The following is an 18,065-nucleotide window of genomic DNA, read 5'->3' on the forward strand; positions in this document are numbered from 1 at the left end:
TCCGCCAGTCAGCTCTCATAAGGGTCATCTCTTTTTTCAGTGCGTGAGTCAACTCGTTAGTTCCAATCTTTGCCCGCTGTCACAAACAATCTTAACTCATCACAAACTAGCGTTGCAATTCATAATTAGTGTCGTCACAAACTCGTTAGTCCCAATCTTACCTCATCACAAACTCGCATTGCAATTCATAATTAGTGTAGTCACAAACTCATTAGTCCCAATCTTTCCCCGCTGTCACAAATCGCTTTCAACGAACATTCTTCACCTCATCACAAACTCGCGTTGCAATTCATAATTTGTATAGTCACAAACTCGTTAGTCCCAATCTTTCCCCACTGTCACAAACAGTCTTACCTCATCACCAACTCGCGTTGTTGCAATTCATAATTAGTGTAATCACAAGCTCGTTAGTCTCAATCTTTCCCCGCTGGTACAAATCGCTTTCAGCGATCAGTCTTCACCTCATCACAAACTCGCGTTGCAATTCATAATTAGTGTAGTCACAAACTCGTTAGTCCCAATCTTTGCCCGCTGTCACAAACAATCTTACCTCATCACCAACTCGCGTTGCAATTCATAATTAGGGTAACCACAAACTCGTCAGTCCCAATCTTTCCTCGCTGTCACAAACAATCTTACCTCATCACAAACTCGCGTTGCAATTCATAATTAGTGTAGTCACAAACGCATTAGTCCCAATCTTTTCCCGCTGTCACAAATCGCTTTCAGCGAACAGTCTTCACCTCATCACAAACTCGCGTTGCAATTCGTAATTAGTGTAATCACAATGAATTTCTCTCAAACTCGTCAAGATCAGATCTGTTCTTGTCTTCCTTACTCAAGATATTTTCGTTTGAAGGTTTTGCTATCTTTTCCGCGTCACATCCTTCACACCCTCACATTCCTCATCACTTTGTCGACTAGAAATGACTTTTTTGTAAAACTCATTTTGTTTTCTTTATTTTATTACAATTGAGAGCTACAGTTTGTTTTACTTTAATAAAAGCAAAATTTCCTTATGGTTTACATTTTTATGTGATATCCTAGCTTAGAATTCTGTTACTACATCATATTTTTTCAGCATCCAACCAGATTTCTCCCTCAGCTGATAGGAATAAGTGGCCTGGACTGTAATACAAAGGCTCTATAGTTTTCTTGTTGACAGTAAGTTTGTAATCCTTCAGCAACGACACTACACCCATTTTGGACTGCACCAGACCAAAGCGCATACCTAGAAAGCATCATTACCCAAAGCTGTGTCTTCACATGTTTTCAGTCATACCAATACAGTTCCTTGGTCCTTCTCCGAATGGCATGAAGGTATAGTTGGGCCTCGACTTCTTGTTCTCATCTGTGAAACGCTCGGGATCGAATTTCTCAGGCTCAGGGTAGTACTCTTCGTCGTAGTGGATTCCCATGACGGGAATTATGACAGTAGTACCTTTCTCGATGATGACGTCTTGGTCTGGAAGCTTGTAGTCCTTGATGCATGTCCGACTGAGTTGGGCCGCTGGAGAGTGCATTCTTAACGTTTCTAAAACAATTTGTTCTTGTTGTGGTAACGTGAAGAGTAGAGTGACTTACCATCGATGACTTGACTCAAGTACTTCATGTCTTGGATCGAGTCGTAAGTCATTTGTCCGTTATGTTGTTCCAAAACCGAATTGATCTCTCTTCTGAGCTTCTCTTGGATGTCTTCGTGTCTGGCAAGCTCGTACAAAGCAAAAGTCATCAAAGTTGAAGACGTTTCGTAACCTGCAGCGAAGAAAACTAGAACTTGTGACGCTAGTTCGTCCATACTTATAGACCCTCGATTGTGACCATCACCATCTGCATCCTTGAGATTGATGAGCAACTGCATGAAGTCCTTTCTGGTGTAGTTATTCTTCTTCCTGTAGTCAATCGTGTCTTGTACCATCTTCATGACGAAATCAACATTTTCCTTCAGACTGAATTTCAAATTGATCAATTTTGCGACTAGAGGAAAAGTCACTGAGAGTAAACGTTTGAAGCTTTCCAGTCTCGTGGTAACGAAAATATTTCGTGTGAAAACTCTAAACGGTGAATCTTCATCTTCTAGAGCTTGACAGTCAAGCCCAAAAGCACAAGTCCCAATCACGTTAGTGGTGAAACAAGCTAAAATCTCTTTGATGTCGATCGGTTGGTTCTTCTTGTACTCTTGGTACATCTTCTGCTGCAATTCGTTCTCACTCTCTGCCATCACCTGGAACATCGCCTTCACCTTACCAGATGAAAACGTGGGAGTCAGCTTTCCTCTCATGTTCTTCCACCTCGTGCCAGAAAGATTAAGAAGGTGGGCTTGAAGAGGCTCGCGCTCGTTCACAAAGACGTTCCTGTCCATGAAGTACTTGAAGTCTTTGGTGGTCACGTTTCTTACGTAGTCCAAGTCTAGGACTATGTAGATGGGTCTGGTGAAAGTGTAGATCCCTCCGTGTCTCCATCCTTTGCTCTTCATTTCCTTGTAGATCTCGGCGAGTCTGATTCCAAGCAACTGCTTCCCTCTGATCACCTCCTCCATGTTACCGAAGGGGATGCGAGGCTCCAGGTACGGCACGTTCCGTCTCTTCCAGTATTGGTACTTCCATTTCCAGTAAGTGGTGGTCACCACCAGCAAGGCTACCACCACACCGATTGAATTTACATTTAGTAAGGAACCAAGAGCAATCATGACAAGATGTTTTCGGATACTTCACTGAACTTAATTTCAAATGGCTGATTCTTTTATCAGACTGAAGTAAATTGCATCGTTATTTAAGATTATTCGCGTCACCCTTTGTTATTTTTTAATTGATTTTATCGTACCATTAACTATTATGATCACTTTATGTTGCACATTTTATTGATAATTATGAAGACCATAATATCCAAATAACTCAACTACGTACCTTAGTTACTACTTATGTGTGTTTTTTGAACAAAAATATGATTATCGCTTGGTAATAATGACATTCACTTTTCCATCGAAAGTTTGAAAAGAATGATTTACAAAAACTATGATGAATTGCAACTACCATAAACAATTGACTCTTGTTTTAAGCGTAATTTGATAATACTTGTAGCATGAGCAAGCAATGATTGTGCAATTTTGGAGTATATTAAAACGCCTTAATGTCCACAATTTTGCTTTGTTTTTGGCATTTTTGGCAAATCTATTTGACACGAGTAGACAATGATGGTGCACTTTTATAGCCTATTAAAGCAACTTACCATCCGCAACTTGATTCAGTTTTCTCTCTGTGTTAGTACCACCCACTGCAACAATGATTGTCTTCGATTCCTTGGCTGGCGATTTGATCGGTGTTGTTTTAGCAGTATCGATAGTGTTGATCACTTTTTGTAAATGGACTCATCAGTATTGGAAGAGACGAAATTTGCAATTTTTGGAACCGACAGTACCATTTGGTAATGTTAGGGACTCGATCAGAGGTAAAGAAAATTTTGGAGTAACAATCAAACGTCTGTACGGACAAATGAAAGCGAAAGGATGGAAACATGGAGGGATTTATGTTTTGACGTCACCGAACTATATTCCTGTCAATCTGGATTACGTCAAGAATATCATGGCCAAAGATTTCCAGTATTTCGTCGACCGTACTAATTATCTGAACGAGAAAGAAGATCCTCTCAATGCCCATTTGGTCAACTTGGGAGGTACCAAGTGGAGGAATATGAGAACCAAACTTACTCCAACTTTCACATCTGGTAAAATGAAGATGATGTTCCAAACACTAGCTGATTGTCAGGTTAACCTGTTGAAGAAAGTCGACGAAGAGTGCGCAATGAAGAATCCACTTGACATCAAAGAGCTTCTGGCGTGTTTCACCACTGACATCATCGGTTCTTGTGCGTTTGGTCTCGACTTCAACTCCTTCGAACAAGAAAACTCACCGTTTAGACTCTACGGGAAAAAAGTATTCACCACTACAAGACTTCAACGTCTCAAGAAGACACTTTGTGTGAATTTTCCGGAGCTTGCTTTGTACTTCAATATCTCGACACAACCAAAAGACATAACAGATTTCTTCATAAACGTGGTCAAAGATACAATAGATCACAGAGAGAAGAAGAAGTACACCAGAAATGATTTCATGCAGTTGTTGATCGATATGAAGAATGGCAAGCAAGAAGGTGGTGGTTCTGATGGAAAATCACTAACATTGGAAGAAGTCGCAGCTCAAAGCTTCGTCTTCTTCCTGGCGGGATTCGAGACTTCTTCGACTCTGATGACGTTCGCATTGTACGAACTTGCTCGCCATCCTGACATACAAGAAAAGGTCAGATCTGAAGTTGAGACGGTTTTGGCGAAATATGATGGAAAAGTGAGCTACGATGCCATCCAAGACATGAAGTACTTGAACCAAGTGATCGATGGTGAGGTGCTTTGAGTCAGAAAGTATAATTTTGACTGATTTGTTGCAGAAACTTTGAGAATGCACCCGCCTGTGCCTGCAGTCAACAGGAAGTGCGTCAAAGACTATAAAGTACCAGATGAAGATCTCGTCATCCAGAAAGGTACCACTGTTGTGATACAGATCTTAGGGATACATTACGACGCCGAGTACTATCCCGAGCCCGAGAAATTTGATCCTGATCGATTCAGCGACGAGAACAAAAGGCGAGACACACTTATTCCCATCTTGCTTTCGGTGAAGGTCCGAGAATCTGTATTGGTGAGTTAAAAATGACATTGAGAACTCGTCTTGAGACACATTTCCAGGAATGCGGTTCGGACTGATGCAATCAAAGGTCGGCTTGAGTTGTTTGCTCAAAAATTATAGATTCACGGTGAACAGGAAGACCCAAGAACCATTGAAGATGCAGCCAGATGACTTTATCTTGTCTGCGGTCGGAGAAGTTTGGCTGGATGCTCAAAAAATATGATTTGTGATGCAAAATGTAGATTTTATAATTGTTGTTGTAAAAAGTATTATTTCAAATAAAGTGGTTTCTAGTCAACCTCACAAGTAAACCTGATGTTGTGTTAAATGTTAAGAAAAATCTTATTTATTACAAAAATAAGAGTACAATTTTAATTTGCGAATTTATCCTTCATATCTTTAACTACTCCAATGAAACTAGTATGACGCTTCGCCTTTTTCAAAAATGGCTTCCGCGTGACCTTGAGGCTTCACACTTTTGTATCAGTACTTGATAATCTTGTTTCATTTTTCTTCAGTGCGGCTAGACGACGGATCAACAAAAATGATTACAAAAATCACAATTTTATTATTCAGTTTTATTAAATGAAAGAAGAAAACACAAAATAAAAATAATATCTAGACAATTCTAGGAAGTTTATTGCGAAGTGTTTATTCGTTATCAATATTGCAGTACTTTCAAATGTCTTTATTTGATAAAGAGGAAAAGAAGTATTGACTGTAGAACGAATTCTGTGAAAATACGTCCAAAAAACACACATAGAGATTAATTGAACAAATACTAATTATCGAGAACTACACTTTAATTAGATCAGTAAATAGTTATTTGTATCGCGCGTTCAAATGAAATCTTGGGCTGAGTAGGCGTTGGAAAAAGTAAACCGTTTAGAACAGTGTAAAATTTGAATTTCCCGCCGTTTGACACCAATGACATTTGTTTATTTTTAATCGGAACATAATTGAACATGTTTGTTTTCAGCAAAAGGTGCCCGTAGATATTTGCTTCGAGAATAGGAATCGTTAAATTATTCTCTTTTTAATGTAATACATTGCAAAGAAAGAAAAAAAATTGGAATGGAGCCGAGTCGAAGACCCGGCCTAGTAACTTACCCGACATCAATTTAAACCAATTTGAATTGACCCGAGATACCTACCTTGTCCGTGTTAACCCACATAAGTCGTCTTCTAATTCTCGCAAATAGTAAATATCATTTCCAACATAAAAATACATGCCCTTTCAACTGGTAATGTCAAATTTCCATGTCACCTCATTATTTTTTCGAGCAACCCCCACCCTCTTCCACCCCTCGTAGCCGGATTGACACCAAACTCTATTCGGTGGTCACTATTACAGAGTTATTTCCAATGGCAAGATCCGAGATTTTTTTGTTAAAAGTTTCAGCAGTTATCGCCGTTGATCTATGAAGACGTAAATTACTTCATAAGTCCGCCATATTGGAAAAATCCGCAAATGGTAAACATCGTTTCCGACATAAAAACACATGCCCTTTCAAATGGTAAAGTCAAATTTCCATGTTCCCTTACAATTTTTTCGACCTACCCCCACCCTCTTCCACCCCCCGTGGTCCGATTGACACCAAAAGCTTTTCAACTCGAGAGACCACGGGTAAGTTTGTGTTGGTCAAATTTGAAAGCAATCGGTCAAAGTGTTTTTGAGTAATCGTGGGAGAACGAAAAGTGGGACAGACAGACGCACAGACAGACGCACGGACAGACATCATTCTAAAAACTTCATAAACGTGTTCAGAGGACCTCAAAACGTAAAGATCTGATGAAATTAGCAATTCGAAATTTTGGACCGATCACAATAACTTACCTACCTTTGGTCGGGTAAGTTAAAAAGAAATATTTTTAGGCTTTAGATTTTAGGTTAGCTGTCAACACGCTCAAATTAATTTACGCTTTAAAAAAGCACAACAATTGGCGGTTTCCAACGCCTTCCCAGCCCAGGATTTCATTTGAACGCGTGATACAACAAGTTATGAAAGTCATACCTACTTTTTTTCATGAATTTGCAGTTTGATTAACGAGGGCGTAGTCCGAGTTAATTGAGCAAATACGTGAAAAAAAGAGACTTTCATAACTTGTTGTGCACACTATTTTTTTGCATATCGATGTAAGTTGGGAAATTTGGTCTAAAAGGATTTATGAAAAATTACAAAAAAAATAGGTATGCACAAAATAAAAATAATTTCGGAACAATCTTGTTTATTACGAAGTCTTTATTCATTATCAGTGTTGGGGTACTTTCAAATGTCTATAATATCTGATAACCAGGAAAAAAAACTCTTGACTTTAGAAAGAATTCTGTGAAAACACGACCAAAATAGTTATCAGCGTGTACACTGCTAAGTCAACAGCAGATTTATTTTTTGCAAGTTATACGCAGAGAATATTTGAACAAATGTTAAAGAAATTGTAAATTCTCTGTGTCTGTTACTTGACCTGTAACTTACTGTTACTGATTCAGGATTAAATAATAATAAAATAAATATTATTACCACTATTGCTTAGTTTTATTTATTTTTAGTTGAAATGATTCACCGAGGACTACTTGCTTAAAGTATTTATTTTATTAACATTGTGATAGACAGTTGAGTGGTCCGCTTGACGTACTTAATCCGTGATGATAACGCAACTCATGTAACGATTATAAAATAGTACTTATCTCGAGTCTGATTCAGTCAAGTGTCAACAACCGCTCCACCATGTCCGCTCTCGGCTCTTATCTGTTGGCTAACTTGGTCAGTGTGTTGGTAGCTCTGGTGGTCGTAACAATCGCCTTCTGGAAATGGAAGTACCAATACTGGAAGAGACGCAACGTGCCGTACCTGGAGCCTGGCATCCCCTTCGGCAACATGGAGGATGTGATCAGAGGAAAGAAATTCGTCGGAATCACTCTCAAAGGTCTCTACAAAGAGATGAGGAGTCGAGGATGGAAGCACGGAGGGATTTACACTTTCACCAAGCCGAGCTACGTCCCTTTGGATCTGGATTACGTGAGGAATATAATGACCAAAGACTTCAAGACTTTTATGGACAGGGACATTTACGTGAACGAGAAGGACCCCCTTCAAGCCCATCTTCTTAATCTGTCTGGAACGAGGTGGAGGAATATGAGAGCGAAGTTGACTCCGACGTTTACGTCTGGTAAGATGAAGGCGATGTTCCAGGTGATGGCGGAGAGTCAGAAAGGTCTGCAGAAGAAGATGGACGAAGAGTACAAGAGGAATCAAGCGATCAATATCAAAGAGATACTGGCTTGCTTCACCACAAACATCATCGGGTCTTGTGCTTTTGGACTCGACTGTCAAGCACTAGAAGATGAAGATTCGGCGTTTAGAGTGTTTGGAAGAAAGATCTTCACGGTGTCAAAACTGCAAACCTTCAAGCGTCTCTTCGCTGTGACATTCCCTCAGCTCGCAAAACTCTTAAATTTGAGTCTCACAAGGAAAGAGCAAAGCAACTTCATCACCAACATGGTACAAGACACCATCGAGTACCGAGAGAAGAACAACTACACCAGAAACGACTTCATGCAGTTACTCATCAATCTGAAGAACAACAAGTCTCAAGATTTTGAGGGTCACGACGGAAAGCCTCTATCTCTGGACGAGGTAGCTTCACAAGCACTAGTTTTCTTCGTAGCCGGTTTTGAAACGTCTTCAACGCTGATGACTTTTGCTTTGTACGAGCTTGCCAGACACGAGGACATCCAAGAGAAGCTCCGAAGAGAGATTAATTCAGTTTTGGAACAACATAACGGACAAATGACTTACGACTCGATCCAAGACATGAAGTATCTGAGTCAAGTCATCGACGGTAAAACACCTTCCTTTTGACATTTTTTTGGAAGTAACAAATCGATTCCAGAGACCTTGAGGATGCACCCTCCAGCGACCCAAACCAACAGGAAGTGTCTCGAGGACTACAAGATTCCCGGCCAGGATGTCATCATCGAGAAAGGGACGACTGTCATAATTCCCATCATGGGAATCCACTACGACGAAGAGTATTATCCTGAGCCTGAGAAATTCGATCCTGAGCGCTTCACTGATGAGAATAAGAAGTTGAGACACAACTTTGCTCACCTCCCGTTTGGTGAAGGACCGAGGAACTGTATTGGTAGGGTAAAGATACTAGGAAGAGGTACGTTTTTGTAATCTGATGATTTGCAGGTATGCGTTTTGGTTTGCTGCAGTCCAAGATGGGTCTAGTGTCGTTGCTGAAGAACTACAACTTTACTGTCAACAAGAAAACTATAGAACCGTTGCAATATAAGCCAAACCACTTTGTTCTAGCTGCTCAAGGTGATATCTGGCTGAATGCGGAGAAAATTGAAAACATATGAGATAAGATAAGCATAAATCTTGCAGATAACGCTCGAGCTAAAACATTATTTTTTTTGCATATCGTAGTGAAAGTGGCACTTCCTTACACGAAAAATCGTAGTGAAAGTAGTACTTTTTGCATCATTTTATCCCATCCCCTTGGAGATTATTTCTATTTTTTTTTGTGTAATTTTTCATAAATCCTTCTAGACCAAATTTGTCAACTTACATCGATATGCAAAAAATAGTGTGTACAACACGTTATGAAAGTCTCTTCACTTATTTGCTCAATTAACTCGGTCTACGCCCTCGTTAATCAAACTGCAAATTCATGAAAAAAAGTATGACTTTCATCATAACTTGTTGTACAAATAACTATTTACTGATCTAATTAAAGTGTAGTTCTCGATAATTATTTTATTACAATTTTTTTAGTATTTGTTCAATTATTCTTTATGTGTGTTTTTTGGACGTATTTTCACAGAATTCGTTCTACAGACAGTACTTCTTTTCCTCTTTATCTAATATAGACATTTGAAAGTACTGCAATATTGATAACAAATAAACACTTCGCAATAAACTTCCTAGAATTGTCTAGATATTATTTTTATTTTGTGTTTTCTTCTTTCATTTAATAAAACTGAATAATAAAATTGTGATTTTTGTAATCATTTTTGTTGATCCGTCGTCTAGCCGCACTGAAGAAAAATGAAACAAGATTATCAAGTACTGATACAAAAGTGTGAAGCCTCAAGGTCACGCGGAAGCCATTTTTGAAAAAGGCGAAGCGTCATACTAGTTTCATTGGAGTAGTTAAAGACGTGAAGGATAAATTCGCAAATTAAAATTGTATTCTTATTTTTGTAATAAATAAGATTTCTCTTGACACTTAATACAACATGAGGTTTACTTGTGAGGTTGAAGAGAAACCACTTTATTTGAAATAATACTTTTTACAACATCCAATTTGCATCACAAATCATATTTTTTGAGCATCCAGCCAAATTTCTCCGACCGCAGACAAGATAAACTCATCCGGTTGCATCTTCAATGGTTCTTGGGTCTTCCTGTTCACCGTGAATCTATAATTTTTGAGCAAACAGCTCAAGCCGACCTTTGATTGCATCAGTCCGAACCGCATTCCTAGAAATGTGTCTCAAGACGAGTTCTCAATGTCATTTTTAACTCACCAATACAGATTCTCGGACCTTCACCGAAAGGAAGATGGGAATAAGTGTGTCTGGCCTTTTTGTTCTCGTCGCTGAATCGATCAGGATCAAATTTCTCGGGCTCAGGATAGTACTCGGCGTCGTAATGTATCCCTAAGATCGGTATTATAACAGTGGTACCTTTCTGAATGACGAGATCCTCATCTGGTACTTTATAGTCTTTGACGCACTTCCTGTTGACTGCAGGCACAGGCGGGTGCATTCTGAAAGTTTCTGCAACAAATCAGTCAAAATTGAATTTTTTGACTCAAAGTACCTCACCATCGATCACTTGGTTCATGTACTTCATGTCTTGGATGGCATCGTAGCTCACTTTTCCATCATATTTCGCCAAAACTGTCTCAACTTCAGATCTGACCTTTTCTTGTATGTCAGGATGGCGAGCAAGTTCGTACAATGCGAACGTCATCAGAGTCGAAGAAGTCTCGAATCCCGCCAGGAAGAAGACGAAGCTTTGAGCTGCTACTTCTTCCAATGTCAGTGATTTTCCGTCAGAAACACCACCCTCTTGTTTGCCATTCTTCATATCGATCAACAACTGCATGAAATCATTTCTGGTGTAGTTCTTCTTCTCTCTGTGATCTATTGTATCTTTGACCACGTTTATGAAGAAATCTGTTATGTCTTTTGGTTGTGTCGAGATGTTGAAGTACAAAGCGAGCTCTGGAAAATTCATACAAAGTGTTTTCTTGAGACGTTGAAGTCTTGTAGTGGTGAATACTTTTTTCCCGTAGAGTCTAAAAGGTGAGTTTTCTTGTTCGAAGGAGTTGAAGTCGAGGCCAAACGCACAAGAACCGATGATGTCAGTGGTGAAACACGCCAGAAGCTCTTTAATGTCAAGTGGTTTCTTCATTGCGCACTCTTCGTCGACTTTCTTCAAGAGGTTAACCTGACAATCAGCTAGTGTTTGGAACATCATCTTCATTTTACCAGATGTGAAAGTTGGAGTAAGTTTGGTTCTCATATTCCTCCACTTGGTACCTCCCAAGTTGACCAAATGGGCATTGAGGGGATCTTCTTTCTCGTTTAGGTAATTAGTACGGTCGACGAAGTACTGGAAATCTTTGGCCATGATGTTCTTGACGTAATCCAGATTGACAGGAATATAGTTCGGTGACGTCAAAACATAAATCCCTCCATGTTTCCATCCTTTCGCCTTCATTTGTCCGTACAGACGTTTGAATGTTACTCCTAAATTTTCTTTACCTCTGATCGAGTCTCCAACATTGCCAAATGGTATTGTCGGTTCCAAGAATTGCAAATTTTGTCTCTTCCAATACTGATGAGTCCATTTACAATAGGTGATCAACACAATCGATAGCGCTAGAGTAACACCGATCAAATCTCCAGTCAAGGAATCGGAGACAATCATCGTTGCAGTGGGTGGTATTAATACAGACAAGAAACTGAATCAAGTTGTAGATGGTAAACTGCTTTAATAGGCTGTTAAAGTGCACCATCATTGCTTACTCATGATTAAATCTTTAATCTTTGTCAAATAGATGTGACTAGAGTGACAAAAACAAAGCAAAATTGTGGACATTAAGGCTTTTTAATGTACCCAAATATTGCACCATCATTGCTTGGTCATGCAACAAGTATTATCAAACTACGCTTAAAACAAATCAATTGATTGTCATAGTTGCAACTCATTCTGGTAAACCAGAACATTTCAAATTTTGCAACTACATGATTTTCCTTGACGTTGATTTCTAAGAAAAGTGATAGACAAGACTTTATGAGATTTATTTATTCAGGTGGTACCAAAATACAAAAAATACTTTATATTGTTTTAGCATCTAACCATATTTCTCCATCAGCTGCCAAGATCACGGAATTGACTTTCATCTTGAGGGGTTCTATGGTTTTCTTGTTGACTGTGAATTTGTACTTCTTCAGCAAAGAGGTGAGGCCTACTTTTGTCTGCATGAGACCGAACCGCATTCCAATGCAGACTCTCGGACCTTCTCCGAAAGGAATATGAGAGTAGTGATGTCTCAAATTCTTATTCTCCTCAGTGAAGCGCTCAGGATCGAATTTCTCGGGATCTGGGTAGTACTCTTTATCGTAGTGAATCCCTAGTATGGACAGTACCACAGTGGTACCCTTCTCAATGATAATATCTTCGTCGGGAATCTTGTAGTCTTTGACGCATTTCCTAGTAAGGAACGGCACCGGTGGGTACTTTCTCAAAGTTTCTGCAACGATAATTTCAGATTATGTTCTCAAAAAATAAAAACTCACCATTGATGACCTGATTCATGTACTTCATGTCTTGGATGGACTCATAGGTAATTTTTCCTTCGTGTTTGGCCAAAACTGTCTCAATTTCTTGCCTGACCTTGTCTTGGATGTCCTGGTGTTTGGCAAGTTCGTACAAAGCGAAAGTCATCGTGGTGGACGAGGTCTCGAAACCTGCCACAAAGAAGACAAAGCTTTGGGCAGCGATTTCCTCGATCGTCAAGGTTTTGCCGTCGTGCTTGTATCCATCTTCCTCCGCCAACTCATTGTTCTTCAGATCGATGAGCAGCTGCAAGAAGTCTTTACGCGTGTAGTTATTCTTCTCTCTGTAGCTCACAGTGTCTTTGACAACTTTCATAAAGAAATCTGCAATGTCCTTTGGCAGTCCCCTGAAACCTAGAACCCTCGCTAGTTCGGGGAAATTCGATTTAAATGTACCCTTCACAGCTCTCAATTTGCCTCCACTGAAGAGTTTCTTCCCGTAGACTCTGAAAGGAGAATTCTCTTGTTCGAAGGTTTTGAAATCCAATCCAAACGCACAGGAGCCGATGATGTCAGTAGTGAAGCACCCCAAGATTTCTTTAACATCCAAAGGTTCTTTCTTCTCACACTCTTGCAGCATCTTCTTTTGCAGATTAACTTCGCAATCGACCAGAGTCTGGAACATCATCTTCATTTTGCCAGACGTGAAGGTCGGTGTTAGCTTCGTCCTCAGATTCCTCCATTTGATACCACCGATAGCAAACAAGTGGGCACTCAACGGGTCATCTTTCTCGTTATAGTAGAAACCTCGATCTACAAAGTGTTCGAAGTCTTTGGCCATTATGTTTTTGACGTAATCTAGACTGATGGGGAAGTATACAGGAGACATGACGAAGAAGATTCCTCCATGTTTCCAATTCCTCTTCTTCATCTCGTCGTAGATGTGGTGCATGGTCACCCCAAGAGTGTCTTTGCGTCTAAGAGGATTGATTAGGTTACCGTAGGGTATGCGTGGTTCCAAAAACGACAAATTCTTGCGTTGCCAGTATTGATATATCCACTTGTAATAGCCGATGGTGATGGCCACAAGAGCCACCACTATGCCGATTAAATCAGCGCTTACACTCTCGAAGATGAACATCTTCAGAGGAGTTTGTTGCGACTGCGATACGGTTTGTGCAAGACGTACATATGAAGCATCAGATTATTACAATTGAAACAAACAGATTTGTTGTGTCATTGTTTTGCAAGAGATAACGTTAAGTCACCGGATTTTTGTAAAAGAGTAAATATGTATAAACAAATCTGCAAGTCGTTGTTATATACCAAAATTGAACTATAAAATGAATGGAAAAAAACAATAAATTGTGAAATTCGCAAATAATTGAATGGTTCAACCAATATCACTAGTTTAGACAGTATCTGTTGCCTCAGATTTTTTTACCATTTCCGAGTAATTCTTGTCTGCTATTGCCGATCTCGAAATGAATGGTGGACATTTTGAGCATCTTCTTTAACTTTTTAGAACCACCATTTGTTGTTTGCTTTACGACTTCCGCCCAATAATAAATTTGTATTAATAATTGCGGGCTATACGATGACAACTTTTATTAAATTTATTGACATTATTCTTAACCTACATTTTTGACAGTGCAATAATGTGCTAAATTTCACAATAAAATACAGTCGACCAGATATTTTGAGTGGAATGGTGTAATATTTTTGGAAACCAAGCAACGCCCTCATTCATTCTGTTCTTCCCTAGTTTTTCCGCGCTTGACTAACGGGATTGGTGGATTTGATATGCTTCTAACTCGATTAAAAAAGCAGATAAGAAAAAAGAATAAGTCTTTCCAGTAGTGTTATTGATGTCGGCACAAGTCAGTTTCCTCTGGGGCGTGAGTTGTGCCACACCCTGTATAAGATGTAGAATTTGTAAATAGTAGAAACTTAGACTTAGATAAGTAAGTAAGTAAGAGACAAATAAAACGCTCAACAAAAGTTATAGTAATTTTTTCTCTCGCAACAAGACAAGAATAAAGACGTCTAACACAAAACGTCCAATTCTGTCGCAACAACCCAACACAAAACAAAGGGGTTACAGTCCTAACAATTATCGAGCTCGTTTTGTGAAAATCGTTGAGGTGTTGATGGTGAATAGTCAAATTTAGAATCGTTTCTTGTTTCTGAAAAATCGTCATCTACTGAAGTTTGTAAAATTTGCTCAGCAGTGAAAGGAATCGACGGAACTGAAACATCATCTAAATGTTGTGTGGGAAGGTTTACAGAAGTAGGAGTAAGTACTTGGATATTCCCATTTATAGCGATTTTTTTGTTTTATACCCTTCACATTGAAACTGCAAAAATAACAATCATCTAGATGATTTTTGGGCTTTCGCCATATTGTTGGAATTCCAAATTTAAAAGGTACTTCTGTTCCACAGTCTTAAGTATTCGACACACGATTTACATACACAATTAGGAGCCCACGACTTGTTATTTTTATCCAAAGGCATGGATGGCAAAGTACAAAAAGTAGGCACTTATGACAAAATCAGAAATTGTTTTCCTAGATTTTCCAATGTATACTGGCCACATATGTAGCAGAAATGTTGCGGATTGTTGAAGCAAAACCTTCTTGAAGAACTCATTCCAACTGCACTTCCGTTAATAGTCGTACACAGTGATCAGTGATCAAAATATACCGAAACATTATGTGAAGTAATATTCGAAAAAATCACAAAGACTAGAGCTGTTGATAAGATTCTGACGGCAGATATAAAAAAAGAGCCTAAAAAGCTTTCATATTCAGCCATTAAATTTGCGGCAACAGACAAAAAGTGAAATTTTGTAAACTAACAAGTGTAATGAATAATGGATACATTGTTATTAATAGTTATTTACACTACGAGAGAGGAAGGTAAAGCTTTTGTTCACGCGAATTGCATGTTCGGCCACGACGCGCAGCGGAGTGGTCGATGCAATTCAAGTGAACAAAAGCGGCCTTACTCTCGAGTGCTGTATTTGATTTTGTTCGATACCAGACATAACTCCTTAGAAAATGAGTCTGTAACTTTATATTCAAAATTTTAAATAAAATTAAAATAAAATAAATAAATCACATTTTCGGAGAGATCTGTTGCTATGGAAAAAAATAAAATACAAAATAAACAAAGTTTTGCAAAGTCAATAAAGTGATTGTGTACACCACGTTGTGGAAATGGATGACGAAGAATTCAGTGTTTCTGATGACGTCCTGGAAGAGGCAAGTACCGCGAAGTACCAAATGGTGCCTACGAAATCAAAATTACGATACCAAAAAGAATTGGAAATATTTACACAATGGCAGACCGAGATCAAGGGAAAAGACGAAAGCAGCATCAGCGCGGTTATTCAATGTTGAAGAGTACACTGTTTGTATTTCAAAACGTTTAGGTATATCTCCAGGTATCCAGGTAAGAGGTTTTTTTAATAAGCTATTAGTTGTTTTAATATAATAAATTGTACAGGTTCAACAGTCTCACCTCCTTTTTGAAAACAAAATGTAGAAACTATCAGCCGAAAAAAGCTACAACTTCTTCAAGAAACGATGTTTGCAAGTTTTTACTGGAAGCGGCGGACCAAGAGTGGATCTTTCAGAAAGTTGTACTGATGATGGGCATATTCGGTGGCCGTCGTGATTAATTATGTAAAGTGATGAATTGTTATACAGTGAGTTTTTTTTAAGACTGGCCATAGGGTTTTACAAGCTACATTTTTCAACCCCCTGTTAAGTTTTGTCCTCATGAAAATATTCAACCCAGTTTTGTAGTAAAGTTGTCGGATATGATAATGTATTGAAACAATTTCAATTTAATAACCAGAATCAAGGAATAAATTATAGCAAAAAGACATTTTTTAAATTCCGTTTGCTCTAATTTTAAATTTTCAGTAGGCTAAAATTTCACCTGACATTTGTAATTTTGATATGTGATTGCTTAACTGCCTCTGGAGGCCATTTTGAACATTTCATTTAATTTTTATTAAAGTAAAGAAACTTGTTATAACATAAATAATGAATCTATCGTTATAAAATGTAAAATATTAATGTTCACACAATTTTTTTCAAATCACATTTTATTTGTAAATTGTCTATTACAACCATTTAGGTATTACAAATACAAAGTTAACAGGAGGTTGAAAAATTAGCATGTAAAACCCTCTGGCCAGTCTTAAAAAAACGCACTGTATACGTTATTCACGTTGAATTAAACATTTCAAGGTCAAATAATTTAGCAAACAGTGACATGCAGGTAAATACCGTTCAGGATGGATTGAGCATTGCTAAATTCGCATTATGTTGGTTAGCTGCATGTCACTATTTACAAAACATAATTACAGAGCCAAAAAATAAAATTATTTGACCTTGAAATGTTCAACTCCATGTGAATAACGTTTAGTTATTATTGGTATGTAATTATTTTCAATATACAAATTCTTTTTCATAAAATCGAATTTCAATTATGCGTGAGCGAAAGTGCGTGAGCGAAAGTACGTGAGCGAAAGTGCGTGAGCGAAAGTGCGTGAGCGAAAGTGGAACCTTCACTCACTGGTAACCATGGATACAGACCCACTTTCTAGGGAGGTATCGAACAAATATATTATTACTTGAGAACGGAGCCTTGTGGAAATCCACCACATCGCTTAATCATGAAACAGATATTTTCTTATTGGTGGACATAGTGTTATATTGTTTTGGATATACCTCAAGCCACGCCCACACACTTCTTTTCCAATATTTCATTTAATTAAACTGTTGTCAGTGGAGACCAAAGAGAATAAGTTAAATTTTTAAAGATTATTTCTGGCACTTCCCACAATTCTCGATTTGACAAATAAAGTAATCAAAAAGAAAACAAATCAAGAGTGTTCACCTCGTCGCTTGTTTTGAAACGTTTGTCTTGTTTTGATCGTACACAGAATTATAATTGCTATGGACAATCGTTTCACTAGTTGCCAATGCCTATTCTGAGATAATTGTTGCTTACAATTACAGAAAATATCTCTGAACTTTGGCGAAATCGAAAAGTTGCTTTCTAGGTTAACAACAGCACATCGTTGACGTTTCTTTGACATTTCCGCGAAATATCTGTTTACCAGTGACGTCGCGCTTGACAAATATTTATCCGATAAAAAAAATTAGCTCTTGTTATTTTACCGTCGATTAAATCCTTCTCAAATAGATCTGAGAATAGTGACAAAAACAAAGCAAAATGGGGACATTAAGGCATTAAGATACCTCCCTACTCTAATATTGCACGATCATTGCTTGGTCATGCTAATTACATATTGGGTGATTCAAAATTTTTGTGGCAAAGTATGGCAACTATGTACGAAAATTTATGTGGCAACTGTGTGGATGAGGTAGAGTTGTCATTTGTATGACATTTCATAAGCGTGCATTTGATTCTTTTGATATCATTACACATTGATTTGACAGTTTTCAAAATTGCGCGACTATGAACTGTCAAAGAAATATCAACTCTACCCTACCCACACAGTTGCCACATAAATTTTCGTACATAGTTGCCATACTTGGCCAC

General features: G+C 38.4%; 4 protein-coding genes and 1 pseudogene across 4 annotated transcripts; 2 read left to right on the top strand and 3 right to left on the bottom strand.

Annotated features, from left to right (window-relative positions):
- Nucleotides 1–932: 932 nt before the first annotated feature.
- LOC138127699 (probable cytochrome P450 6a20) lies at nt 933–2,867 on the bottom strand. Its single transcript, XM_069043758.1, has 3 exons — nt 1,585–2,867; nt 1,283–1,534; nt 933–1,231 (listed from the first exon to the last, which is right to left on the bottom strand). Exons 1-3 carry the CDS (start codon nt 2,687–2,689, stop codon nt 1,068–1,070), a joined length of 1,521 nt encoding a protein of 506 aa, XP_068899859.1. The 5' UTR covers nt 2,690–2,867; the 3' UTR covers nt 933–1,067.
- A 402-nt stretch (nt 2,868–3,269) lies between these two features.
- LOC138127697 (probable cytochrome P450 6a14) lies at nt 3,270–4,990 on the top strand (annotated as a pseudogene).
- A 2,251-nt stretch (nt 4,991–7,241) lies between these two features.
- On the top strand, nt 7,242–9,628 carry LOC138127694 (cytochrome P450 6a8-like). The gene is made up of 3 exons (XM_069043751.1): nt 7,242–8,522; nt 8,574–8,825; nt 8,879–9,628. The coding sequence occupies exons 1-3, from the start codon at nt 7,409–7,411 to the stop codon at nt 9,049–9,051; spliced, it is 1,539 nt and encodes a 512-aa protein (XP_068899852.1). The 5' UTR covers nt 7,242–7,408; the 3' UTR covers nt 9,052–9,628.
- A 308-nt stretch (nt 9,629–9,936) lies between these two features.
- Nucleotides 9,937–11,660, bottom strand: LOC138127696 (probable cytochrome P450 6a14). Its single transcript, XM_069043755.1, has 3 exons — nt 10,522–11,660; nt 10,222–10,473; nt 9,937–10,174 (listed from the first exon to the last, which is right to left on the bottom strand). Exons 1-3 carry the CDS (start codon nt 11,630–11,632, stop codon nt 10,011–10,013), a joined length of 1,527 nt encoding a protein of 508 aa, XP_068899856.1. The 5' UTR covers nt 11,633–11,660; the 3' UTR covers nt 9,937–10,010.
- A 337-nt stretch (nt 11,661–11,997) lies between these two features.
- LOC138128346 (cytochrome P450 6a2-like) lies at nt 11,998–13,696 on the bottom strand. The gene is made up of 2 exons (XM_069044549.1): nt 12,505–13,696; nt 11,998–12,458 (listed from the first exon to the last, which is right to left on the bottom strand). Exons 1-2 carry the CDS (start codon nt 13,622–13,624, stop codon nt 12,043–12,045), a joined length of 1,536 nt encoding a protein of 511 aa, XP_068900650.1. The 5' UTR covers nt 13,625–13,696; the 3' UTR covers nt 11,998–12,042.
- Nucleotides 13,697–18,065: the final 4,369 nt, after the last annotated feature.

This window comes from Tenebrio molitor, chromosome 4 (genome assembly GCF_963966145.1).
Source record: "Tenebrio molitor chromosome 4, icTenMoli1.1, whole genome shotgun sequence".
Classification (NCBI taxonomy): domain Eukaryota; kingdom Metazoa; phylum Arthropoda; class Insecta; order Coleoptera; family Tenebrionidae; genus Tenebrio; species Tenebrio molitor.